Raw genomic sequence first — 27,707 nt, 5'->3', positions numbered from 1 at the left:
GTAAGGAGAAAAGGGGGGGGGGGGGGAATCACTTGTGTGCTGTGCTGTGCGGCCCTGCAGCTTAGCCTTAAAGTTGCAGTGGCCTATTTAAAAAAAATGGCCTGGTCTTTAGGGGGGTTTAGCATTGTGGTCCTCAAGAAGTTAAAGTTACTTTTATTCAACCAGCAAGTAATTTGTTGACAGGAAATGACATAGGTGTTCCCCAAAAGATAATAAGACTATAGGCCTCAATTCACTAAGATCATGCTAGAGATAATAAGGCAAGAGAAAACTTACCTCCACACGTGAGAGAGTTATCTTACCTCTTCATTCCTTAAGTTACCTCTCCTGTAGTTAATGTACCTCCTCTGTAGTTAATTTACCTCCTCTGTAGTTAATTTACCTCCTCTGTAGCTATTTTCACATGCAGCTAATTAACAGCTTGTCTTTAACTCTGGAGTTATTTTAAGGATTGGAGAGTTAATTTAAAGACAGAAGAGTTAACTTTAGGCTTGCCTGAGGTAAAATGTTTCCTGAATACTACATGCCTTATCACCATGGTAACAACTCTAGAAGAGTTATTAAAGACAGGAGATAAGTTTAGTGAATTGAGGCCCATGTACAAGAGGCATTATTGTGGAAAAAAACAGCTTTTACTTACATTTAAACAAAAAGTGTCCAGTCCAAAATTATTCATACCCTTCTGTCAGAATTCTAGCGGTTTTATTTATGCAGGAAAAGCTGTCATGTGTATGTTTTAAGTTTTAATGTTCTATGCAAAATTTCATTGTAAACTGTAAAGTTCGGGTACTTTTTTAAAATATTGCTCTGAGACATATCAGCATATTCCAGGCAGTGAAACTCATAATTGGATTATTCTAGTTACAAGAAGTGAAAACATTTTTTGTTTATGATACAAAGCATCTTTCAAATGTCAAGGTTACAGATAAGCGTACTGTGCCGAAAACTGGGAACAAAATCTTATTTTGAAATTAGTGACGACCGCAAACATCATGTTATGGTTATGGTAGTTCATTGTGACTTTTATAAAATGTCAGATAGATAAAGCATTTTTAATCATAAGCTTAATATATAATATTACACTGCCATCTGGTGTTTTTTTGTAATCTTTTATAAGTTTATAAAATTAATGATTTCTTCATAAAAAATTATAGAATGAAATTATTTAGATAGCTGATCAGTATACACAATATTTGATTATTCTTTAACCGCTTAGCAACTTCTGCCACGCTTTTCTACGTCCTTGTTTACAAACACATATAAACACATGTAAATATTTGGTTCTGTTTTCTATTTTTAGAAAACGGAGTACGTATAGCACCATCTTGTGGCCAAAAAGTAAAACTACTTCCAAATACACCATTATTCACTTACCATAGAAAAATTAAATACATTTTCATTATTTTTGAAACTCCTTCACCCCTACCCCAAAATAAAATATTATTGCCATACTTTGTAGTAGGGACACAATTTAAACATTGTAATAACCGGGACAAATGGGCAAATAAAATGTTTCAGTTTTAAGTACAATAGCACATTTTATTTTTAAACTACAATGGCTGAAAACTGAGAATTTTTTTCTCTTTTTTTCTTCTTCTTCCCTGTCAAATCCATATAAAATAATATAATTCTTAGCATAAAGTACTGCCCAAAGAAAGCCTAGTTTTCCCCACAAAAAATAACGTATAGATCATTTCAGTGTAATTATTAGTGATAAAGTTATTACCGAATGAATGGGAAGAGCTTTTGAAGGGGAAAAAAACATGTGGTAGAGAAGTGGTTAAGGATAGTATAGTGTTTAAATAAGTATTAATTTACTGTAAGTCTGAATACTGTTGGTTACAGGCCTATGTATTTTGGTAGGTCAAGATGGCCGACAGCATTTCAGAAAGAAATGGGCATACCTCAGGCCAATTAAGACACAGATGTCATAATAAGCAAACACAGCATGGAACATAGATATAGGAGATGTTTTTAATTCTGGAGACCCAGTGTCTCATGACATTTCTCTCATCGGGAGGTCATGATGTAGTCAAGACTGCGTGTGTACCCAATTAATTACGATATCATTAAATGTCAAACACTCCAAATGACATAGATTCTCACAGTTAAGATAATTAAGGTATTCAAAACAAAAAAAGTGTTATGGTTATTTTAAATGTCAAAGATAGCGAGCTACGCACGGAAGCTTTAACTAATCAGAACCTGGGATTCAGGGAAATTCCAGATAAGGCAGCCATATTGCATCCAATCACTATAAAAGTAGGAGCTGAAAGCTCATAGTTTGCAGAAGCCCAACAATCTCCTGAGAAGACATGAGGCAGAAGCCACCTTCCCACAAGTGGTTCTAGATGCTGAAGAGATGACAGAGGAGAGGTAATATGCTTAATATTCTGGTGATTTACTTTATTAATTTTTCAGCATTAAGTTCTGTTAAGATGTTAGCAAGAAGTTTTTTTTAGAAGCTATTTTTTATGCTATTTCTTTAAGAAGATTACAACAAGTTTTACACAGCTATTATATACACAGCTATTGATACAGATTAACCATTTACTGACATCCTAACGTATTAAAACATCATGCTTACCGCTATTAACAGCAACATGACGTTTTAATACGTCGCGTGTTCCCGCCGCTGCTACCGCCGTGTGCGAGCCACTACCGCCGTGTGCGAGCCACTACCGCCGCGGTTTCCGTCGGGATCCCGTGCTAGGTGATTGGGGAAGGAGACTGAATGGTGCTCTATCCAATCGCAGTGCCTGGAGTGAATGGACGTGACCACGAACAGCGGCTACGTACATTCACAAAAACAGGAAATGTAACAATTAAATAAAGTGAAAAAAAGTGAACACTTCCTATAACGAGTGTTCACTAGTGCCATCTTGCGGCCAAAAAGTATATTACACCTACAAAATACATACATGTTCAAGTACATACACATCATTAATAAAATTACACTTCCAACCCTCCCCCCCCCAAAAAAAAACAGCTTAAAAAAATAAATAAATAGTTGCCTTAGGGACTCAGCTTTTTTAATCTATATTTTATGGGGGAAAATTAATTTTAATTTATTACATAGGGGCTTGTAATTATGGCCAGAACAAAAAAAACAGAACAGAAAAATAACCACTTATATTTCAAAATAATATACTGTCGCCATACATTGTGATAGGGACATTATTTAAATGGTTTAATAATCGGGACAACTGGGCAAATAAAACGTTTTTGTTTTATCCACAGGATAATGTTTAATTTTAAAACTATAATGGTTGAAAACTGAGAAATAATCATTTTTATTTTTTTTTCTGTTTTTCTCATTAAAACGCATTTAGAATAAAAAAATTCTTAGCAAAATGTACTATCCACAGAAAGCCTAATTGGTGGCGAAAAAAACGAGGTATAGATCATTTTCTTGTGATAAGTAGTAATAAAGTTATTAGGGAACAAAAGGGAGGAGCAATGAAAACTGAAAATTGCTCTGGTCCGTTAGGATAAAAACCCTTGGGGGTGAACTGGTTAGACTACTTTTGATCTTATTCTACATAACACAACTGTTATATTCTTTTTTTTAAATGTACTTGGAAGATTGATGAACGCTTAGCTATAAAGGCCTTGATAAGATGTAATACTGTTAGAAGGAAACACTACTTGGAACTGTTCATATTTTGTATATATGCTGTATAATAAGCAAATACAATTTTTTATATAAAATCATATACTGAGTGCTCTGATTCATTTCAAGGCACACCGTCAATCTATAATTACTGTTATAGAGGGTTCAGACACCACTATGCTGGATTTATATGATAGCAACGCTTTAAGGGCTGGTCCTTTACTGAGTTAGCAATCATGAAAAAGGCAAGAACCGCTCAGGTTTTTGACACTACTCAGTAATCAATAGAAAAGCCTTTATTGGCTATTACAGCAATCAAATGCTTTTTATAATTGCAGGCCAGCTTTTTGCATCTCTTTACATGTATTTTTGCCTATTCATAGTTACATAGTTGCATAGTTATTTTGGTTGAAAAAAGACATACGTCCATCGAGTTCAACCAGTACACAGTACAACTCCAGCCTGCTCCCTCACATATCCCTGTTGATCCAGAGGAAGGCGAAAAAACCCTTACAAGGCATGGTCCAATTAGCCCCAAAAGGGAAAAATTATTTCCCGACTCCAGATGGCAATCAGATAAAATCCCTGGATCAACATCATTAGGCATTCCCTAGTAATTGTAGCCATGGATGTCTTTCAACGCAAGGAAAGCATCTAAGCCCCCTTTAAATGCAGGTATAGAGTTTGCCATAACGACTTCCTGTGGCAATGCATTCCACATCTTAATCACTCTTACTGTATAGAACGCTTTCCTAAATAAATGGCTAAAACGTTTTTCCTCCATGCGCAGATCATGTCCTCTAGTCCTTTGAGAAGGCCTAGGGACAAAAAGCTAATCCGCCAAGCTATTATATTGCCCTCTGATGTATTTATACATGTTAATTAGATCTCCTCTAAGGCGTCTTTTCTCTAGACTAAATAAACCCATCATTAAATCTTCGAATCTTCAAATCTTTAACAATGAGCTCCAAATCTTTCAGGCTGGAGGGTCTTCTTGACATCACCCTGATCTTTAGCTCCTTCCACAGATTCTCAAGTCAGGACTCTGGCTGGGCCACTCCAAAACATGAATGTTGTTGTCTGCTAACCATTTCTTCACCACTTTTGCTGTGTGTTTTGGGTCATTGTCATGCTGAAATGTACACTGGTGCCCAAGGCCAAGTTTCTTAGCAGACTGCCTGAGGTTGTAGTTGAGAATCCTCATGTATTGCTCTTTTTTCATGGTGCAGTTTACTATGATTAGGTTCCCTGGTCCATTGTCTGAAAAACATCCCGAAAGCATTAGGTTCCCACCACCATGTTTGACAGTGGGGATGGTGTTCTATGGGTTGAAGGCTTTTCCTTTTTTATGCCAAATGAAGGAAACATCATTGTGACCAAACACGTAAATTTTTGTTTCATCTGACCATGACTCAGAAGACCAGACGTCTTATTTTTTGTCCAGATGAGCATTTGCAAAGGCCAAGCAAGCTTTTGTGTGCCTTATCTGGAGAAGTGGTGTCCTCCTTGATCGGCATCTGTTTAACCCAGCAGGGTGCAGTGCACATTGGATTGTTTGCCTTGAGACATTGCCACCAGCACAGCCCAGATTCACCACGATGGCCTTGATGGTGATCCTTGGATTCTTTTACACCTCTTTCACTATCCTCCTGGCCAGCACAGGTGTCACTTTTGGCTTCCGACCACGTCCTCTGAGATTTTCTACAGTGCGGAACATCTTGGTTTTTTTTTAAATAATACTTTGCACTGTAGCCACTGGAACTTGAAACCATTTAGAAATGACCTTGTAGCCCCTTCCTGTCTAGTGAGCAGCCCAACGGGCAGCCGTAGGTCCTGACTGTCCACAAACCGACTGCAATGAGCTGCTGTTTTGCACCTGCTGAGTTGATTAAAACAGCTTTTCCCAATTAATCAGGGAAATTAGGATGCTTTAGAACAGCTTGGACTATATGGAATGGCTTAGAGCCTTACATTTTTCCACAGACTGACAATTTGTGAAGGGTATGAATAATTTTGGACTGGACACTTTTTGATCGAATGTAAATAAAAGCTAAGAAATCTTTTTTTTCCACAAAATCGCCGCTCGTACATAGTCTTATTATCTTTTGGGAGACACCTATGTAATTTCCTGTCAAATTACTTGCTGGTTGAATAAAAGTAACTCTAAGTCAAAATTTGCCAGGGGTATGAATAATTATGGGCAGCACTCTATATAAGGAAATCCACTCACAAATTTCCAGTTGCAACCACCGATGAGGCTTACAGAGGAAGTCCCACCCATTCGGGCTTGCAAGGAACCTCAGAGTTCATGCTCCCAGTATTTAGGTAGGTTCTAGGGGTAAGAACTATTCTAAACATACAACATCCCAACAGAGGTGTAATGTGTAACAATTTGTTAGGTGGGGGCTCTCAATATTATATGAAATTATTAAAAAATGTTCAAAAAGGAGAGGTGTAGTTGGATTACCTTTCCCATGGAGCAAAGAGCAGCCAAAGCAGCAAATATACAGAAACTATTGACTTTTCAAGAATTTTTGCACAAAAGTAAGGTCAGACAAAGCATTTCTCTGGCATATTCAAAATTAACGAATCATTAACTAAGGATTAATCTTACATGTATATACGGTAATACTAGTGAATTATGATATAACGTGAACACCTAAAAATATGAACAGGCAATAAAGACATTCAAACTTTGAGTGCATCTGGTCCCTTATTTATTTGGTTGTTTACATTATCTATATAGCAACTTTTTATGGCATTGCAAGCTAAAGACGAAAGATAAAAAAAATGGTACTGGTTAACCTAACTAACCTAACTTTAATTTTTCTATAATAGAAAATCTTAAATGATATATACTTAACATATTTTTGTGAACTTTTTTTTTTAGAACAGTAAATTATCGGAAGCCAAAAATCAAATAGTTCAGCTACAAGCAGACCTCAGATCTAGTCAAGAAAAAAATACCATCTTGCAACAGAAGACAGCAATGCTGCAGGTGAATGTGTTATTCATATTATTGCAAACAGGATAGCTAATCTGTGTCACTCTTGTAGGTATATTTGTTGATCATATTATATTGTTCCTTTGGAGACAAGCATAGATGTGAATGGTTGAATGCATTCAATAAACTAGGTTCTAAACATGTGGTAACTCTACCATGGAGCAAGGAGCAGCCAAAGCAGCAAATATAACTCCATTGAATCTTCAAACTTCTGATAGGTCCAGGGCGTACTTAGGCTTAATACAGTTAGTTAAAACAAATCTGAAGCAAAAATAAACTTCTGAAATAATGAATTGTATGTGTAGTACAGATAACAAATAGAAAATTATTAGCAAAGAAAAAAGTCTCATGTTGTTTTCCAGTACAGGAAGAGTTAAAACACTTGAGTTGTTATTTATGCAAAAGAACCTCTCTGAGCTCTTTGACCAACTTGATCGAACTAGGTCCTGTTTTTTAAATAGCTTAAACAGTCAGATACAGCTTGAGATACGTTTTTACTGCAGGAAAGTTCAAAGGGTCATTAGCTCTGCTCTGTTTTACAGCTTAAAATGTGGTTTCCAAACTGCAGATATGACAGAATGATTCAATGTTATAAATAAAGCAACCAGTATATACAGTAACTAAAAATAAAAATATGAGACAACACTTTTCTTTGCTAGTAATGTTCTATTCATTATCCATACTAAACATATAATTAATTAATTAATAAACTTCTCATAAGTTTATTTTCACTTTTGTGTCTCACATTATGAGCCAATCGGCTACAGCACTTCTTATGCTCTTAGGAGCTGAATGGTTAGTACTTGGGTGCCATAGGTGTTTGCTTAAAGAGAACCTGTACTGAGTAAAAATATTTAAAATAAACACATGAGGTAACTTCAAATGAACATTACATAGTTACCTTGCCATCAGTTCCTCTCAGAAGCTCACCATTTTCTTCTGACAATAATCCCTTCCAGTTCTGACAATATTTTGTCAGATCTGAAATATATCAGTTGCTGTCAGTAAAATATCAGTTGCTGTCAGTTATAGCTGAGAGGACAACTGATATGCCCGGTAATGTCCATGTTTCCCTATGGCTCAAGGAGGCGATGTTACAGTTTAACTGTGTGCTGACCAGAAAGTTGTTATGGGTAATGGCCATTTTCAAAATGGAGGACGGAAAATCCCCTGGATCACAGTGAACAAACAGGACGCGGGACAGGAGAAAGATACTGAGGAGTAGACTACATGGAAGGTAAGTATGCTTATTTTGACTTTTAATTTTCAGTTTAGGTTTTCTTTAAGAGTGGGTTAGTGTTAGGCATTAGGAGGGAGGGTTAATGTTAGGTACTAGGAGGGGTGTTTTAGTGTTAGGCATTAGGAGGGGTGTTTTAGTGTTAGGCACTAGGAGGGAGCATTAGTGTTAGGCACTAGGAGATGTAAAAGGACAAAGGAAAAACAAACAAACAGGATGTGACCAGATTAGTCACTAGATATGGAGATCATTGGCCAGATTTACAGAGAGTTCTGGAAAAAAATTGGGGGGTCCTAACCTTAGACAAAGAAATAGCCTCGATAGTAGGTGAAAGGCCCCATGTGACGGCTAAACGCTGTGGTAATCTGAAGGATATGTTAGTATCCAGTGAATTTGCTAAGCAGAGGAAAGATACTAGAAGACGCAAAGGAATGTTCAAATGTTTAAATTGTTCACATTGTAGGTATGTGGTAGAAGGTGAATCTTTCTTTGACAGTTCCGGAAGTAGGGAATATAAGATTAGAGAATTTATAACATGTGCCACTACCAGAGTTATATATCAGGTGATATGCCCGTGTGGCAAAATTTATATAGGAAAGACGGGAAGAGACCTGAGTACACGAATTGGTGAACATTTGAACAATATAAAAAATGAAAAAGTTGAGAGCGCAGTAGCTGTTCATTTTAATGAATGCCAGGGGGGGGGGGGGGGGGGGAGTACAAAAGGCTTTAGGTTTAGAGGAATTTACACCCTTAAAATCAGTCCAAGAAGAGGAGACTTTGATAGATTATTGCTCCAAAAGGAATGTATGTGCATCTATAAGTGCAACACTATGGCTCCGCACGGAATTAATGTGGACTTCAATTTGGGGGTGTTTTTGTAAAGATACATGAGATGGTCTCTTTCCCTCCTTTCTATTTTGCTATATACCCCCGATAGTAAAAGTTTGGGGATATCACTAACCAACTAGTAGAAAATTGGTATTAACATCATAGAATTTTTAATTTTTTGTTTATGAATTGGTGAGTCTCTTCTGTTGGGGGTGACCCCCCTTTTCACCCCATTTTTTAGGAGTGGGGGGTGTCTCCCGGGGCCCCCCTCGACACAAAGTGTGCAGAGATATAGGTCCATATTATGACCAATGAAATTGCTTATAAGCTAATTATGGGTTCAAGATGTTATACTAACATATGGCATATTGGAGAATTCATGTTTAAATTTGTTTGAGCAAAAAGAATTTAGTATTGAAAAATAATTATAAGATGGCATCAGAAATTACTCAGGGGGGTAACAATCATGGTGAAGTAGTAATCTCATTGAATAAATGAATAGAATTTGGCATTCTATATGAAAAATAACCACAAGATGGCATTAAAATAGCACTTAGAGGGAAAACAACCATAAGGAATGAAGTAATTGTATGAAAATCCACAAGAGGGTGCCCAAGAGGACATGAAATATATGAATATGCATGAATTGAGCCTATTTAAGCCCACTAGAGGGCGCTGAAAGCAGAATTTATGGTCTTTTGCCTTGAAAAAACTCGTGTAAACGAGTGAAACGCGTTGGCTAAGTTTGGACCACATCAGCCACCGTAGAAACTGATGCGGAAGTCCGGGAGTTCGGCGTTTCAAGCCAGGAAAGCGCGCATCCAACCGAGCAACGGAGAGCGCGGCAGAGGAACAGCCGACAGCCACAAGTAATGGACCTTACCTCACAGATGGGAGCTAGAGGAGCCTATCCAAAGTAAATGGGGACGCCCACGAACGGCTAACGCCCCAGAATACCACGCAGACGGCCCGGTAAGACTGGCAGTTCATTCATGTCTAAGCGGCTGGCATAGACTTTAAGGAACGCGGAAAGAACAAATCCCCGGAATGGTTTCTATTTGGCTGTATGTTTGATTTTATGGACAATTTTTTCTCGCAATGTAGGACACTATCACTCTAATAGCTACCCCAACGTAGATCTCAGTTAAAGCATATAAATTGGAACATTAACTTCGGAAGGCCATATGAGGAAGTTTAACCAAAAATAATTAAGGGGACAGTGCAATAATAATACCAATTTGGTTTAAATCAGCGCTGATATAATTCATTATTCCAATCATGCTATGGGTAGTTTTGAGGGTTGAACGGGCGTGTGCAATAGATTAGAACACTCTGTATAGATGTAGGTGTGTTTGTGCAATTGGTGAATACACTTTAAAAAATCAATCATAACAAAGTTGTTCTGAGTTGTTTATTTATTGTTCATACTGTGCTAGGCATAGATAGGGAGTAGGACTAGGAGATGTGTTTTAGTGTTAGGCATTAGGAGTTGCATCTAGTAGATGCAGTAGAAAGCAATGTTGCTATTTTTGCAGATGATACAAAATTGTGCAGAATCATCAACTCTCAGGAAGATAGTGACATATTGCAACAGGATCTGGATAGGATGGCTATATGGGCACATAAATGGCAAATTAAATTCAATGTTAAAAAATGTAAAGTCATGCATTTTAGTCGTACCAATGGGGATAAACGGGATACAGATGGGGACATCAAACTTGGAGAAGGACTTGAGAGTAGTCATCAACAATAAGTTAACTATTTCTGCCGCCCGGACGTGAAGCTCACGTCCGGGCAGCTGCTCTGCTGCGGTGCCACACTTCGGCGCGCTCCCGTGTGCGATAGTGGGCGTGCCCCCGTGGTGTCCCTGGTAGCCCTGGGATCAGTCAACGGGAACATGGTTCCCGATCACCGATCCGTGTCCCCAGCAGAAAAACCAAAGCGCTCTTACAAGAGGCTTCAGTCTTTCTGCACGTAAAAAATTCTGCATGCCCCTTGTGCTTCCGCTTACCCTCTTTGTGCTTCTCCACTTAGCGAGAAGCACAAAGAGGGAAAAAAATTCAAGGTTGCCATCTTGTGGCCAAATAGTAAAACTACATCTACATGTTTTTTACATTACAATTTACACATATAATAACATTAAAAATTAACTGTTTATTTCCCACACCAAAATATCACCCAAATAAATTTTTTAATGGAAAAAAAAAATTACAATTAAAAAAACAAAACAAAAAAGACATAAATAGTTACCTAAGGGTCTGAACTTTTTAAATATGCATTTGAAGAGGGTATACTACGAACATTTTTAAAATTATAAGCTTGTAAATAGTGATGGACGCAAAACGGAAAAAATGCACCTTTATTTCCAAATAAAATATTGGCGCCATACATTGTGATAGGGACAAAATTTAAATGGTGTCATCACCGAGACAAACGGACAAATAAAATACATAGGTTTTAATTATGGTAGCATGGATTATTTTAAAGCTATAATGGCCGAAAAACTGAGAAATAATGATTTTTTTTAAAAAAAAAATTCTTATTAATCCTGTTAAAATGCATTTATAAAGGAATAATTCTTAGCAAAATGTACCACTCAAAGAAAGCTTAATTATTGGCGGAAAAAACAAGTAGAGATGGCCCAAACCTCTGATTTTAGGTCCGCGAATGGGGTGTAACGCACTGCAAACAGCTGTTTGCGTAGTGATGGCCGTGCTGGACTGGTGCGCACCATGGCGAGAGTGCAGGCCGTGGCGGTGTTCAAGCCCATATGGTCACCGGGCTGTGGTAGCTCAATGATAGAACAACAGTGACAGAAGCACGCAGTGTTATATACCAGTCACTGCACCTGTTCACGGTACCTGTGTGTGTGTGACAGCTGCACCTCACTTCAGTACCTCACCTTTATCAAAATTAAAGAGGCATGGATCCCGGAGGGCTACTGCCCTCCCGAAGACTAAGTCAGTCCCCACACACAGCATCTCTGCTTGCACGCCATATAACTGCCTGCCCCAAGACTAAGTCGGTCCCCACACAGCATCTCTGCCTGCAGGCCGCTTGACTGCCTTCTCCGTCACCACCAACAGGGTCCAGGACTCCAGGCAGATTCTTGAATTTTTAAGGCCGCTGCTAGCAGCAGCCGCTATAATAATTTCTCTGGTGCGTGTACATGCCTGCCTAAACACAAGGCATGTACATGTGTCAATTCCCCTTCATGATCGTTACCTTGCCACGGTGAAGGGGCTTGCGTATCACAATGAAGCAATGACCGCCGGCTATATTGGGGGCACACCCAAGATGATAAGGTCATTGCTTCATTGTGGACATACCAAATTCGATCAGTTGGACAGTCACTGTTGTTCTGTCATTGAGCTACCTCAGCCCGGCGACCATATGGGCTTGAAAACCGTTATCTCCTGCACTCTCGACATGGTGCGCACCAGTCCAGCATGGCCGTCACTACACAAACAGCTGTTTGCGGTGCGTTACACAGTGAGTTTGGTCTGTCAGTGTGAAGCAGTACACAACACTACCTGATTGATGTATACACATGCAAGATGTTTTAAAGCACTTTAGGCCTCTAATATCAGAATCAGAATCAGAATCATTTTATTTCCCTAAGCATGACTGGGTCAAGCCCGGAATTGGGTTTGGCACAATGGAGCGGTACATAGAATAAAGAAGGGAAGACGTTAAAATGACAGTAATACCTCGTACTCCAATATGGACATACACAATATGCAATCATACAAACACAATATACAACATACAATCAGCATTGGATATACGTATAGCTCAGTGTTACTCTTTCAAAGACACGCTGCTAAAGACTGTCGCTCCTATGCAGGTGGTAAGGCACTGAAAGAGGGTGGTAGAATATTAAGAGAGTTCAGGAGGCTAACGGCCATCGGGAAGAAAGAGTTCTTGTGTCTGGTGGTCTTGGTGGGGATGGCTCAGAGTCTGCGCCCCAGTGAAAGTGGGGTGAAAAAACAGTGGCCTGGGTGAGAGGGGTCGCTTGCGATCCTCAGTGCCCTGGCTCTCAGCCTTGTGTTGTACAGGTGGTCAAGTGGAGGCAGAGGTCTACCGATGATCCTCTCCGCCGACCTAATGATCCTCTGTAGTTTGTGCCGGTCGCTGACGGTGGCTCCCACATACCAGACCAAGATGGCGGAGCATAGGATCGATTCAATGGTGGCAGTGTAAAAGCATGTTAGAATCTCCTGCGCCATGCCGAACTTCCGAAGTTGGCGGAGGAAGAAGAGTCTTTGCTGGGCTTTCCGTTGGGTTGAAGTGATGTTGACCCTCCAGCTGAGGTCGCTGGAGATGGTGGTGCCCAGCAGGCGAGCGCAGGGTACTCTGGCCACCTCGGTGCCGTCAATGTAGATGGGGGGAGGGGAAGGAGCCGACTTCCTAAAGTCAATTATAAGTTCAACGGTTTTGGCTGTGTTGAGCACCAGGCTGTTCTCCTTGCACCAGTGGCATAGTCTTTCCACCTGTTGCTGGTAATCCTGGATGTTGTCCTTGGTGATGAGGCCAACAATGGTGGTGTCATCCGCAAATTTTATGACTTTGACAGAGTCTACCGTGGATTTACACTCATTTGTGTAGAGGGAAAAGAGCAGCGGGGACAGGACGCAGCCCTGGGGTGCCCCTGTGTTGGTTATCACTTCTCGTGAGTAGATGTCCCCCAGCCTGACAGCTTGGGATCTGTTAGAGAGAAAGTCAACGATCCATAGACGTAGGGTGGGGTGGACCCCAAGTGTGGCCAGAACATTCTGAAGAGTGCGTGGGCATATAGTGTTAAATGCTGAGCTGAAGTCTAATAGCAGTACTCTGGCATACACGTCCTTCCTGTCTAGATGGTTGTAGATGTATTCCAGACAGATGTTTAGGGCGTCGTCAGTGGACCTATTTGCCCTGTAGGCGAACTGGAGTGGGTCTAGTAGGGGCACGGTGGATAGCTTGAGGGTGGATAAGACCACTCTCTCTAGGGTCTTCATGATAACGGACGTCAGGGCTACTAGTTATTGAGGTCAGAGATGCCTTGCTTCTTAGGAACAGGAATGATGGTGGACCTCTTGAAGCACGCAGGGACCTTGCCCTCTGTCAGTGACCTGCTGAAGATGGCGGAGAGGATGGGGGAAAGTTGCTCAGAACAGGATTTGAGGCAGGCTGGGGACACGCCGTCGGGTCCCGAGGCTTTCCTGGAATTTAGCGTGGACAGGAGGTGCCGGACGTCTGCCTCCCTCACTTCCAGAGAGAGTGAGTCCCCACTTGGGTCGCTGTGTGCGAGGGCTTGGGGGGGAGGAGGAGGTGGGTGCCCCCCAGGCTCAGCCTGCCTTTCAAACCTGTGGTAGAATTTGCTAAGTTCTTCAGCTAATTCCGGGCTGGGTGTAGCATGTTGCGGGGGAGGCTTGTAGTTGGTGGCAGCCTTAAGCCCTTGCCATACAGCTCGTGAGTTGCTCGAGCGCAGGTTCTGCTTCATCCTCTCAGCAAACTCCTTCTTCGCGGCTCTCAGCTCTCGCTTCAGAGCGTTCCTCGCCATCCTGAATTCCTCCTGGTTTCCCGCCTTGTGAGCCGCCTCCTTGCGTTTCCGCAGTAGCCGCAGCTTGTTGGAGAACCACGGTTTGTTATTCGGGTAGACCTTGAAGGATTTGTTTGGGACGCAGGAGGCCTCGCAGAAGCTGATGTATGAGGTGACGTTGTCCGCCCACTCGTCCAGGTCTGGAGCTGCCAGGGATTCCCAGTCTGTGCACTCAAAGCAGGCTTGAAGGTGGAGCTTGGCCTCGCTGGACCATACCTTGGAGGACTTCACGACCGGTTTTGCCGAATCCAGGATTCTCCTGTATGTGGGGATGAGATGAACAAGGCAGTGGTCGGAGGAGCCAAGTGCCGCCCCAGGGATAGCCTTGTAGGCATTCTTCAGTGGCGTGTAGCAATGATCGAGGGTGTTCAGGCCTCTGGTTGGGCAGGTAACATGCTGATGGTAACGTGGCAGCTCTTGTCGAAGGTTTGCTCTGTTGAAGTCCCCCATGACTATGAACAGTGAGTCTGGAAGGGATATTTCCCACTGCGAGATGGTGTCGCTGAGGGTAATCAGGGCAGATTTTGCGTCAGCATCAGGGGGAATATACACTCCGACAAGGACATAGGAGGAGAACTCCCTCGGTGAGTATGCTGGCCTGCAGTTCACGAGTAGAAGTTCTAGGTCTGGGGAGCACCTCCTGTCAAGCACTGGTGGGGTGGGGCACCATGAGGAGCTGACGTAGAGGCAGATGCCACCGCCTCTTTTCTTCCCAGAGAGGGAAGGGTCGCGGTCTCCCCGTATGAGACTGAAGCCTGGGAGGTGTAAGGCGTTCTCCGGGATGTTCTCATGTAGCCAGGTCTCCGTGAAGCAGAGTACAGGGGTGTTTCTCCCGAGCTCCCACCTTCCGCAGAGGAGACGTAGTTCATCCAGTTTGTTAGGGAGAGAGCGTACATTCGCCAGGAGTACCGAGGGGATGGCTGACCTTAAGCCCCTCTTCTTGAGTCTCACGCGGGCCCAAGCTCGACAGCCCCTACGCCGTCCGCCTGAACAGGGCCAAGGAGCGGAGTTCAGAACTTGCTGTATGTAGTTGTGGACCTGGTTTGGCAGATTGGCCTCAGGGAGTGGTGGGCCGCGATGTTCCCACCACAGAAGTTGCTCCCTGGAATATGTGATGCGTGTGGTGGTGTGGGGGGCTGGCGTGTGGCCGATGGCGGGAGTGGGGTGCCTACGGGAGGTGGAGGAGACTGGCATTGCAAACAGATTATCACGTGCGCTGTGCAGTACAGACTGTCGCCTGAGCAGTGCGATGCAATCCGTCGCGTGAGCGGTACAATACCGTCCGTCAAAACAGCAGTGCAATACAGCCTATCACCTGAGCAGTGCAATACAGTCCGACCTTATGAGCAGTGCAATACGGTTCACCACCTGAGCAGTGCAATACAGTCCATCACATGAGCAGTGCAATGCAGCAGTGCAATACAGTTCATCACAAGAGCAGTGCAATACAGTCCATCCATCACATGAGCAGTGCAATACAGTCCATCGCCTTAGCAGTGCGATACCGTCCATCACCTGAGCGGAGCAGTAGTGCAGACCCTAGTGCAGTTGTAAGGGTAGCACTCCATACAAGATCAATTATAAGCTAACAGTCCGTATAGATGGCAATTATGAAATGGAAAGCCATACCACACCAGCACATAACAGTGCATGCTCAACACCTAACAGTCCACTGCACAATGTGAAGTTCAGTGTGTGCAGGCAGCAAGCAGGTGGGGAGATGTGTGCAAGCAGCACATGTTCTTACAGGTATGTTGCCAGCAGGGTCAGGGAAGCGGGGTAGCAGGCAGGCAGCAGGGTAGCAGAAAAGCAGATGCACAGGCCTCGAGGGCGTGCGTGGTGCAGATAAGGGGTGCATAGGTGGCAATAGGTGCATAGGTCGCCAGTTCTAAGCCCTAGGGGCCCACAGTAATGCTCTCACCTGGTGATGCTGATGTGGCAGATCTGTGGCAGCTTGGAATGAGGTGCTCTGCTGCTGGTGAGAAGGCTGGAGCTGGTGAACCTGGATGGAGGAGCGCCTGGCAGCTGCGACAAGGTTGCAGGGAGTGTGTGGGAGTAATCCAGCGCTGTGGGTGGCCGCTCCGGGCCAGCAGAGGACTTGGTTGCAAGGGCAGTCTGAGGTGCCAGCGGGGGTGAGCTCTCCGCAAGATGGCCGAGCGGCAAGATGGTGGAGGAGCACGTGAGGAGCACGTGGCCAGCAGCTCCACTAGACCGCGGCTGAAGTGTCCTGGGCGGAGTGGCAGCCGGGGGGAGCGGTCCAGGAGGCCGATGGAAAGATGCTAGCACGTGAGGAGCACGTGGGTAGCAGCTCCACTAGAATGGCAGCCGGGCGGAGCGGTCCTGGAGGCTAATGAGGAGACTCGCCGGGGAGGAATGGACCAGCGCGGCACCAGAGAGATCCAGGTCCAGGAGGCCGATGAAGAGATGCCGCCTCGCCGGGGAGGAATGAGCCAGCGCACAACAGAGAGTTCCTGGACGCTGGCAGCGTGGGTGGCCTCGCAGGGCTCGAGTCGGCAGCGAGAGTGGATCCCGGTCCTCACTACTGGAGGGCTCTGGCAGCGTGGGGAGGTAGTTGGCTGCTACAGGGAGGTTCGGCGGTGGCTTGCTTGTGGCTCGGCTTGTTGATGGGAGCCTGACGTCCTGGGAGGCTGCAGCGGGCGGTCGTGCCGATTCTGGCAGAGCTGGAGAAGGAGGTAGGTGGCTGGCTGATTCATCTAGCTGTACAAACAAATATCTGACTAAACTACTGCTACTACTACTTTAACTACTACTACTAAAACAACGAGGAAAGCGAAAAAACTAGCTAAGGGTAGCGAAAATCAGGAAAAGAGGCAGAAATGTACCAAAAGAGCTGGGAGCTCCTGTGTGCCGTGGCAGCTAGGTCAGCGCCAGATCATATAATTTAGCATGCAACGTGATTCCTGCCCTTAAAACGCTGCTGTGCGTCAAATCCTGATTTTTCCCCGGGACGTTTGCCGTGTATCCCACTCCGCCATGCCCCCCTTCAGGTGTTAGACCCCTTGAAACATCTTTTCCATCACTTTTGTGGCCAGCATAAATGTTTCTAGTTTTCAAAGTTCGCCTCCCCATGGATGTCTATTGCGGTTCGCGAAAGTTCGCGCGAACCGAACTTTTGCGGAAGTTTATTTAGGACAGGGTTCTTTACAGTAAGCATTTAAAGGGGGCTTAGATGCTTTCCTTGCATTGAAAGACATCCATGGCTATAATTACCAGGCATGCTCAGATGTACTAAAATTCAGGTCCGCATGACATTAGAATTCGAATTCGCCTTCGACCACAAAATTCGGTTCGGATTCAGATTCGGTTCGGGTGTCGGGCTCAAAATTCGGTAAAAAATTCGTGTTCGCGAATTCGGATTTTTTTTTAAAAGGGAAATCACATTGAAATAGGTTTAATTAAAAAAAAAGAAACAAAAAACGTGATGTGTGGCACTGGCAGCAGGCAATGCATTGTGTGGACCCTGGAGGTGGGACCACTGACAGCAGGAGGATAAATACAGCAGCAGGAGGATAAATACAGCAGCAGCAGGAGGAAGAGTGACGTGTGGCACTGGCAGCAGGCAATGTATTGTGTTGACCCTGGTGGTGGGACCACTGACAGCAGGAGGATAAATACAGCAGCAGTAGGAGAAGTGACATGTGGCACTGGCAGCAAGCAAAGTATTGTGTGGACCCTGGCAGTGGGACCACTGACAGCAGGAGGATAAATACAGCAGCAGTAGGAGAAGTGACATGTGGCACTGGCAGCAAGCAAAGTATTGTGTGGACCCTGGCAGTGGGACCACTGACAGCAGGAGGATAAATACAGCAGCAGCAGGAGGCGGAGTGACGTGTGGCACTGGCAGCAGGCAATGTATTGTGTGGACCCTGGCGGTGGGACCACTGACAGCAGGAGGATTAATACAACAGCAGGAAGAGGAGGAGAAGTGACGTGTGGCATTGGCAGCAGGAGGATAAATACAGCATCAGGAGGAGGAGTGACGTGTGGCACTGGCAGCAGGCAATGTATTGTGTGGACCCTGGCGGTGGGACCACTGACAGCAGGAGGATAAATACAGCAGCAGTAGGAGGAGGAGTGACGTGTGGCACTGGCAGCAGGCAACGCATTGTGTGGACCCTGGCGGTGGGACCACTGACAGCAGGAGGATGAAAATGAGCGCAGCGTAATATGTTGCCGCTTTATAAATACAATAAATACATAAATCAATTCATAAATTCATAAATAAATAAATGCAGCAGGCCAGCAGCAGCAGGAGGAGTCATGTAGAAATACAATAAATACATAAATAAATTCATAGGTAAATAAATGCAGCAGGCCAGCAGCAGCAGGAGGAGTCACGTAGAAATACAATAAATACATAAATAAATTTATAGGTAAATAAATGCAGCAGGCCAGCAGCAGCAGGAGGAGTCACGTAGAAATACAATAAATACATAAATAAATTCATAGGTAAGTAAATGCAGCAGACCAGCAGCAGCAGGAGGAGTCACGTAGAAATACAATAAATCAGCATTCAACACTGTCGACCACACTCTACTCCTACAGATCCTTTCATCTATAGGAATAAAGTACCTCTCTCTCTCCTGGATATCTTCCTACCTCTCTGGAAGGTCTTTCACTGTTTCTTATTCAGATCAGGCCTCCTCTTCACATCCTCTGTCTGTAGGGGTACCTCAAGGCTCTGTCCTCGGTCCCCTCCTCTTCTCCATCTACATGCACGGTCTTGGTAACTTAATCAGCTCATTTGGTTTCCAATACCACCTATATGCAGACGATACACAACTGTACCTCTCGGCCCCAGACCTTAACTCCCTCCTCACACGGGTTCCCGACTGCCTGGCCGCTATTTCCTCTTTCATGTCCTCTCGCTTCTTAAAACTTAATATGAATAAAACTGAACTAATAGTCTTTCCACCATCCCTGTCCACCCCTTTGCCTGATATTACAATAAATGTTAACAACACGTCTATAACATCAGTTCCCAAAGCACGGTGCTTGGGGGTAATATTTGATTCTTCTCTCTCATTTACTCCTCACATTAACTCCCTAACCAGCTCCTGCCATTTCCAACTGAAAAACATAGCACGTATCCGACCTTTTCTCTCCCATGACACAACCAAAATGTTAGTACATGCTCTTATTATATCTCGATTGGACTATTGCAATATATTGCTGGGTGGACTTCCAACTAACCGACTAACACCGCTCAATTCTGTACTGAACTCTGCTGCTCGACTCATTCATCTCTCCTCTTGCTCTTCCTCTGCTGTCCCTCTCTGTCAAGCTGTTCACTGGCTACCAATTAATGAGAGGATTCAGTTCAAACTCTTAACCCTAACCTACAAAGCTCTCCACAATCTCTCTCCCCTGTACATCTCCTCACTAGTCTCCAGATACCAACCCAACCGCAATCTCAGATCTGCACATGAGCTTCTTCTATCCTCTTCTACAATTACCTCCTCACATTCACGTGTACAAGACTTCTCACGTGCCTCACCCCTCCTCTGGAATGCCCTTCCACAACACATTCGCCACTCTCCCACCTTTGAAATTTTTAAACGCTCCCTCAAAACCCACCTTTTCCGACAAGCATATTCTCTAACTTAGGCCATGCACCCACTAAATAACCTAATTGCGCACTGCCTGTACATATACTGTATACATCCCCACCTCTTGTTTCCACCCCATTCCTTTAGATTGTAAGCTCGCAAGGGCAGGGCTCTCATCCTTTTGTGTCATGGACTGTTATTAATTTAATTGCTTGTACACTGTTAGACATTTATACATTTTAGTCATCATGTTAAATCAAATTGTAATCAGCAGTGCTGTATTTTGTATCAGTGTTCATATTTGATGTATATCATTGTCTGTATCATTATGTATCCCTTGTTTGTTTTCTTACATTGTACAGCGCCACGGAATATATTGGCGCTTTATAAATAAATAAATAATAATAATAATAATAATAATAATAAATACGTAAATAAATTAATAAATAAATCAATGCAGCAGGGCAGCAGCAGCAGGAGGAGTCACGTAGAAATACAATAAATACATAAATAAATTCATAAATAAATAAATGCAGCAGGCCAGCAGGAGGAGAAGGAGTCGTCACGTATGGCAGGCAGCAGGCAATGTATTGTAATTCCCAGGCAGGCACCTCATGTCCTCCTTTCGCCGACAACAGGTGCCAGGAACGTGCCTTCTAACCAGGCCTGGTTAATCTTTAATAATGTCAGTCTGTCCACGCCCTCTGTGGACAGACGAGAGCGCTTCTCGATGACCACGCCACCGGCCGCACTGTAGCACCTCTCAGACAGCATGCTGGAAGGGGGGCAAGACAATACCTCCAGGGCGTACTGCGCAAGCTCCCTCCAGATGTGCAAGCGCTCCACCCAGTACTCCATGGGGTCCACAGGCTCCTCGCTGCCGGTGTCAAGCCCACTGAAGGACCCCATGTAGTCGGCCACCATCCGGATCATGCGCTGGCTGTGACTCTCAGCGAAGGTGGCTGCTGCCCGCATCTCCTCTCTCGGCTGCTGTACCTTCATGTAGAACGCCTGCGTCAATGACAGCAGGTCTCCTGGGCGCCTGACGCTGCTGCTGGCTGCAGGCACTGGCTGCTGTGCTGGCTGCTAGAAAGGGACAGAGGGGGTGGAAGGGGGGGCTTCCTCCAGTCGCCGAACAAGGATCTCCTGCAACTCCCTTGCTCGCTGCTCACGGTCTCTGGCAGGCAGAAACTGATCCCACCTCCCCCTCAGCCGTGGGTCCAGGATCATGCTGATGCAGGCGCCCTCCCTCGCTTGCATCCGCTTGACCCTGGGGTCTGTGCGCAGGCAGAGCAGCATGTGCGCTGCCATGGGGAACAGGGTGGACCGTCTAACAGAGACATCAGGGTCAGCGTCCTCCTCCTCTTGCCCCCGAGACTCTTCATCCTCTCTCCACCCTCGCACCACTGCTGCTGCGCTCCGATGTTCCCCCCAGCAGCAACGTCCAGCACCTCCAACTCCTCCTCCTCCTCATCCTCCTCCAGGGACTCAAATACCTGCGGAGCAATGGACTGCGCAGGCGGCTGCTGTTCCAGCTGCTTCAGGGCCTCCTCTCCCAAATCCACCAAATCGCCAAGTGCCCTGTCCAGCAGACAAACAAAGGGAACCCACTGGCAGAGGGATGCCCGTTGTTCACTCACCAGGTTGGTTCCCTGCAGGAAGGGAGCCAACACCAAGCAGACCTGCTGCATCTGCCCCCATTGTGCGTTGGTGAGGAGCTGGAGTTTGGTGCTGCTGCTGCCGGTGCCGGCGACAGTGGCATCATAGATGTACCGGTTGACAGCCCTCCTCTGCTCAACCAGCCACTCCAGCATCACCAGGGTGGAGTTCCAGCGAGTTGGCACATCTATGATGAGGCGGTGTCGTGGCAGGCCCTCCTGCTGCTGGATGTCTGCCAGTTTTGCTGCGGCAGCTGCTGAATGGCGGAAAGTGCGCACAATTTTCCGCGCATGAACTTTCGCACCACCTGGTTCAGAACGTGGGCCAAGCAAGGGACGTGGAGCAAGTCTCCACTGCTGATGGCAGACAGCAGGTTGGCGGCATTGTCGGACACCACCAATCCCACAGTGAGGCCTCTGGGGTCAGCCACGTCCTCTCCTGCTCCCTGAGGTACCGGAGCACGTTCGATGCCGTCAAGGAGTTTTTGCCCAGGCTTTTCATCTCCAGCAGCGCTTGGCAGTGCCGGGCCTTCACGCTGCAGGAGAGACGGGATCGCTTGGCGGCAGGAGCTGCTGCTTCTCCCCTGACCCCGCGTGGTGGCACCACATAGTGGGCGACTGGTGCCGCTGCTGCGCCCGAGGGTGGACCTGCTGCTTCCTCGCTCGGGCTTTCCACCAGGAATGACCCAGTGGGCCGTAAAGGACAGATAGCGCTCTGTCCCAAAGCGGATGCTCCATGAATCCATGGTTATGTGGATCCGCGCACTCATAGCGTGATCCAGCGCGCGGCCCACGTTCGCCATGGCAGAGAGGTGCAGTGCTGGGATCGCCCTGCGGGAGAAATAGTGGCGGCTGGGAACTTGCCACTCCGGGATCCCAACCTGCAGCAGCGCTCTGATGTCACTCCCCTCCTGCACAAAGGAATATGGCAGGAGCTGGGAGCACATGGACCGGGCAAGCAACCCGTTCAGCAACCAGATGCGCCTGTGGGCGGGAGGCAGCACCTTGGGAATGCTTCACTGAGCAGGGTCTGGCGGCGTTTGCCTGCACGGGAGGATGAGGAGGCCATTGTGGAGGGAGCTGATAATGAGGCCACTGAGGACTGGCTGCCCGGCGGGGGGGGGGGGGGGGGGGTGGGTGGGAGTGAGCTGCTGCTGTGCTCCTGCTGCTGCTGCTGGATGGGCAGGAGGGTCGGCTGCTGCTGCTGAAATCTGTGCAGTGCAGGCTCTGACCACTGCCTGCACCACTTTGCATCAGCTTCTCCAACTCACTAAAGTCCTCAAAATGTCTGCTCTGTAAGTGGGTCTGCAGGCACGAGGTACCCAACTTGAGCAGATCGCGACCTCTGCTGAGCCTGACACAGCAACTGTTGCAAATTGCACGTGTCGCGTCCACTGGGCACTTGGTGAAGTACTGCCAGACTGGGGACTTTAACCTGCTCTTTGAGCTTGAGGGCTGTGGTTTTTGGGTGCCCTTGAAGGATTGTGCCTTTTTGGTTTTAGTTGGAGGTTTGCTGCGGGTGGTGGTAGCGACTGAAGCAGCAGACTGTGGCTCCTGCCTTCCACGCCCTGTGCTGGCCGCCTTGCTGCTGCCGCGCCTCTGTGCCAGAGACGCCTCTTCCTCCGATGATGAGCTGCCTTCAACCAATTGTGCTGGTGGTACTGGTGGCACATAGGAAGGATCCAGCAAGTCATCATCATCAACCCCAAACATATCCTGTGAGCCCGCCTCAACCAACTCCTCTACCCCAACATCCCTTGCATCACGCCCCTCCTCCTCAGTGCCAACAACAAACTTCTGCACCTCAAACTCCTCCTCCTTGGATGGCCCCATCATCTCCAACTCATACTTCTCCAAAACATTCCTGTACATGGTCACAGTCTCGGGAGAATAGTGTGCTCATTGAGGGCAGGCTGGCCGATGGGGTCACCGTGACCATGGCCTCAAGCGCTGGTGGAGGCCTGCTGCGGACCGGAGTGCTGGTGGTGGTGGCACTGGTCTCGCTGATTCTGGAGGCCTGGCTGGAAACGGTGGCTTCCTGCTCCCCCATCATTTCCACCACAGCCTGCACCTGACTCTCCCCAATGGGCCGTGGGCGATGACCCGTCTCAAAGATGGGCGCAACACGCTGCTGTTGCGCCTCTGCTCCCTCCTCCCTGCGGTCAGTGGCTGGCGGCGGACCAGTCCCAGACCTGCTGCTGCTGGCAGTGGCTACTGCAATGGCGCTGCCTCTCCTGGTGGTACCTCACCCTCTACCTCTGCCAGTCATTGTGCACTATACAAATACAGTAAAAAAAAAAAAAGTAGAAGAGGGCGGGAAAGGGTGTAAACTTTAATAAAGTCTGTGTTGGTGGTGACTTGGTGGTGACTAGTAGTATCAGTAGTAGTAGTAGTACGCACACAGGTAACTAAGAAATACCTAGCGTACTACACTATAAGTAAGTCATGCGGCAGACACTCGGTGACAATTACAATCGGTCACACACAGTCAGACGCAATCAATCAATCAATAGGCTCGGGCAGGTGACAATCACAGGTCAATCACAACGGATGCTGGTGGTGGTCTGTGTGTGTTGTAACTCTTAATTATTACACACTACAGATGATAATAAAATCACACAGTAACAGTGAAAAAAAAAAAAAGTGAACCGGGACTAGTAGTATAGTAGTAGACACTAGTAGTAGTACACACGCAGGTAACTAAGAAACACCTAGCGTATTACACTTTAAGTAAGTCGTGCGGCAGACAGTCGGTGACAATTACAATCGGTCACACACAGTCAGATGCAATCAATCAACCAATAGGCTCGGGCAGGTGACAGACAGTCACAGGTCACTCACAACGGATGCTGGTGGTGGCCTGTACAGTCAGTAACTAACTAACACAGTACTGAAACTAATAAAGTAACAGACTACAGCAGTAATAAATAATTAACTAAACTAGTATTACTAAGTACACAACTAACTAGAATCTCTAACCTACCTAAGCTAGTAGTAGGCTAAGGCTACCTAGGCTATCAGGCCTAGCCTGCACACAGACTAACACTAGCCTAGCACAGTATACACTATACACTAGCTAACTAAAAACAATCAAAATACTAACTAACTATATAAGACAACAATAAATGTGTTTAGGAGGTGTTTAGGAAGCAAAACGCTAGGTTTAGCAGTGAAATGCACTTGCTCAGACACAGCACAGCACTGGAGAATCTCTCAGTACCAAGCAGTCACACAAGTGCGTGGATCCGCAAGATGGCCGCCACCTTATATAGAGGAGGGGTGGGCCAGGCTCCCCTCCTCTGATTGGTTGCTAGGGTTGCCAGGTCCTCGACTGGAGGACTTCTGATTGGCCCAATGACGTCATCCCCAAATCCCGAAGTCGAACCTGAACCCACAGCTCCATCCGGCCGAATTTGAGTGCGCACATTCGGGAGACTTCGCATTCGGATTCGGCATGGAATGCATTATTCGGGTTCGGGTTCGCATTCGGCAAACCTTAAAAATCACCCGAATTTTCGGGTAAACTTCGCATTCGGGCTCCTGCTGAGCACCCCTGATAATTACTAGGTAATGCCCAGGAGTGTTGATTCAGGGATTTTATTTGATTGCCATCTGGAGTTGGGAAGGAATTTTTTCCCTTTTGGGGCTAATTGGACCATGCCTTGTAAGGGTTTTTCACCTTCCTCTGGATCAACAGGGACATGTGAGGGAGCAAGCTGGTGTTGTACTTTGTTTTCTGGTTGAACTCGATTGACGTATGTCTTTTTTCAACCCAAACAACTAAGTAACTATGAGGGAGGGTTAGTGTTAAGCATTGGGGGGTGTTTTAGTGTTAAGCATTTGGGGGGGGGGGGGGGTTAGTGTTAGGCATTAGGAGGGAGGGTTAGAGTTAGGAACTAGGAGGGGTGTTTTAGTGTTAGTTATTAGGAGGGAGGGTTAATGTTGGGTACTAGGAGGGGTGTTTTAGTGTTAGTTATTAGGAGGGAGGGTTAATGTTGGGTACTAGGAGGGGTGTTTTAGCGTCAGGCATTAGGAGGGAGGGTTAATGTTAGGTACTAGTAGGAGGGGTGTTTTAGTGTTTGGCATTAGGAGGGAGGGTTAGTGTTAGGTACTAGGAGGGGTGTTTTAGTGTTAGGCATTAGGAGGGAGGGTTCATGTTAGGTACTAAGAGGGGTGTTTTAGTGTTAGGCATTAGGAGGGAGGGTTAGTGTTAGGCACTAGGAGAGGTGTTTTAGTGTTGGGCATTAGGACGGAGGGTTAATGTTAGGTACTAGGAGGGGTGTTTTAGTGTTAGGCATTAGGAGGGAGGGCTAATGTTAGGTGCTAGGAGTGGTGTTTTAGCGTTAGGCATTAGGAGGGAGGGTTAGTGTTAAGCACTAGGAGGTGTTTTAGTGTTAGGCATTAGGAGGGAGGGTTAGTGTTAGGTACTAGGAGGGGTGTTTTAGTGTTAGGGATTAGGAGAGAGGGTTCATGTTAGGTACTAGGAGGGGTGTTTTAGTGTTAGGTATTAAGAGGGAGGGTTAATGTTAGGTACTAGGAGTGGTGTTTTAGTGTTAGGCATTAGGAGGGAGGGTTAGTGTTAGGTACTAGTAGGAGGGGTGATTTAGTGTTAGGCATTAGGAGGGAGGGTTAGTGTTAGGCACTAGTAGGGGTGTTTTAGTGATAGGCATTAGGAGGGAGGGTTCGTGGTAGGTACTAGGAGGGGTGTTTTAGTGTTTGGCATTAGGAGGGAGGGTTAGTGCTAAGCACTGGGGGGTGTTTTAGTGTTAGGCATTAGGAGGGTGGGTTAGTGTTAGGTACTAGGAGGGGTGTTTTAGTGTTAGGCATTAGGAGGGAGGGTTCATGTTAGGTACTAGGAGGGGTGTTTTAGTGTTAGGCATTAGGAGAGAGGGTTCATGTTAGGTACTAGGAGGGGTGTTTTAGTGTTAGGCATTAGGAGGGAGGGTTAGTGTTAGGCACTAGGAGGGGTGTTTTAGTGTTACGCATTAGGAGGGAGGGTTAGTGTTAGGCACTAGGAGGGGTGTTTTAATGTTGGGCATTAGGAGGGAGGGTTAGTGTTAGGTACTAGGAGGGGTATTTTAGTGTTAGGCATTAGGAGGGAGGGTTCATGTTAGGTACTAGGAGGGGTGTTTTAGTGTTAGGCATTAGGAAAGAGGGTTCATGTTGGGTACTAGGAGGGGTGTTTAAGTGTTAGGTTTTAGGAGGGAGGGTTAGTGTTAGGCACTAGGAGGGGTGTTTTAGTGTTAGGCATTAGGAGGGAGGGTTAGTGTTGGGTACTAGGAGGGGTGTTTTAGTGTTAGGTTTTAGGAGGGAGGGTTAGTGTTAGGCACTAGGAGGGGTGTTTTAGTGTTAGGCATTAGGAGGGAGGGTTAGTGTTAGGCACTAGGAGCGGTGTTTTAGTGTTAGGCATTAGGAGGGAGGGTTAGTGTTAGGTACTAGGAGGGGTGTTTTAGTGTTAGGCATTAGGAGGGAGGGTTAGTGTTAGGCACTAGGAAGGGTGTTTTAGTGTTAGGCATTAGGAGGGAGGGTTAGTGTTAGGTACTAGGAGGGGTGTTTTAGTGTTAGGCATTAGGAGGGAGGGTTAGTGTTAAGCACTAGGAGGGTTGTTTTAGTGTTATGTAGAACTGTTTTTTTGGCTTGCATGCAGGAAATATTTGTGCATAAATCACATGATAAAACGTGGGTTTTTTTGGGCATCAAGAGTTGGCACAACCATGAATAAACAGTGTAAACAATTAAGTATTAAGGTAATTATTAATGTATAACACGCCAATTCAAATTATGTCCAAAACACGTATTTATTGCACAATTAGTAGGACACGTGCGCTCGGGCACAATTGAGTAGAACTTCCTATATTTGTTTGAGCTCAATCTAAAGATGCACGCTGGAATAGCTAATTGACATTAGTTCACCCGCGGTTACTTCACCCTGAAGTAACCGCGTGTGAACTAACATCAATTAGCTATTCCAGAGCGCATCTGTAGATTGAGCGCAAACAAATATAGGACGTATAGCTAGTCATAAGTGTCGGAAAATGTTGTTGCACTATGACATTGTGTGATATGTTTATATGACCTCGAGGGAAACCTATTGATTTTAATTGTGTTCTGCGCAGAATAATTTTATTGTTGAGCATGCTATCTACTCAATTGTGCCTGAGCGCACGTGTGTCCTACTAATTGTGCAATAAATAAGTGTTTTGGACATAA

General features: G+C 45.5%; 1 protein-coding gene across 16 annotated transcripts in view; it reads left to right on the top strand.

Moving 5' to 3' along the window:
- Nucleotides 1–27,707, top strand: part of CALCOCO2 (calcium binding and coiled-coil domain 2) — a 755,339-nt gene that overhangs the window by 682,547 nt on the left and 45,085 nt on the right. For all 16 annotated transcript variants that reach the window (XM_068263852.1, XM_068263854.1, XM_068263855.1 and 13 more), the window contains one exon: nt 6,504–6,611. In XM_068263852.1, coding sequence (XP_068119953.1) covers nt 6,504–6,611 — 108 coding nt within the window. The remainder of the gene's footprint in view (nt 1–6,503; nt 6,612–27,707) is intronic.

Source organism: Hyperolius riggenbachi, chromosome 12 (assembly GCF_040937935.1).
Source record: "Hyperolius riggenbachi isolate aHypRig1 chromosome 12, aHypRig1.pri, whole genome shotgun sequence".
Taxonomy (NCBI): Eukaryota; Metazoa; Chordata; class Amphibia; order Anura; family Hyperoliidae; genus Hyperolius; species Hyperolius riggenbachi.
Note: the sequence above shows the minus strand (reverse complement) of the source record. Positions and strands in the feature narration are given on the sequence as shown.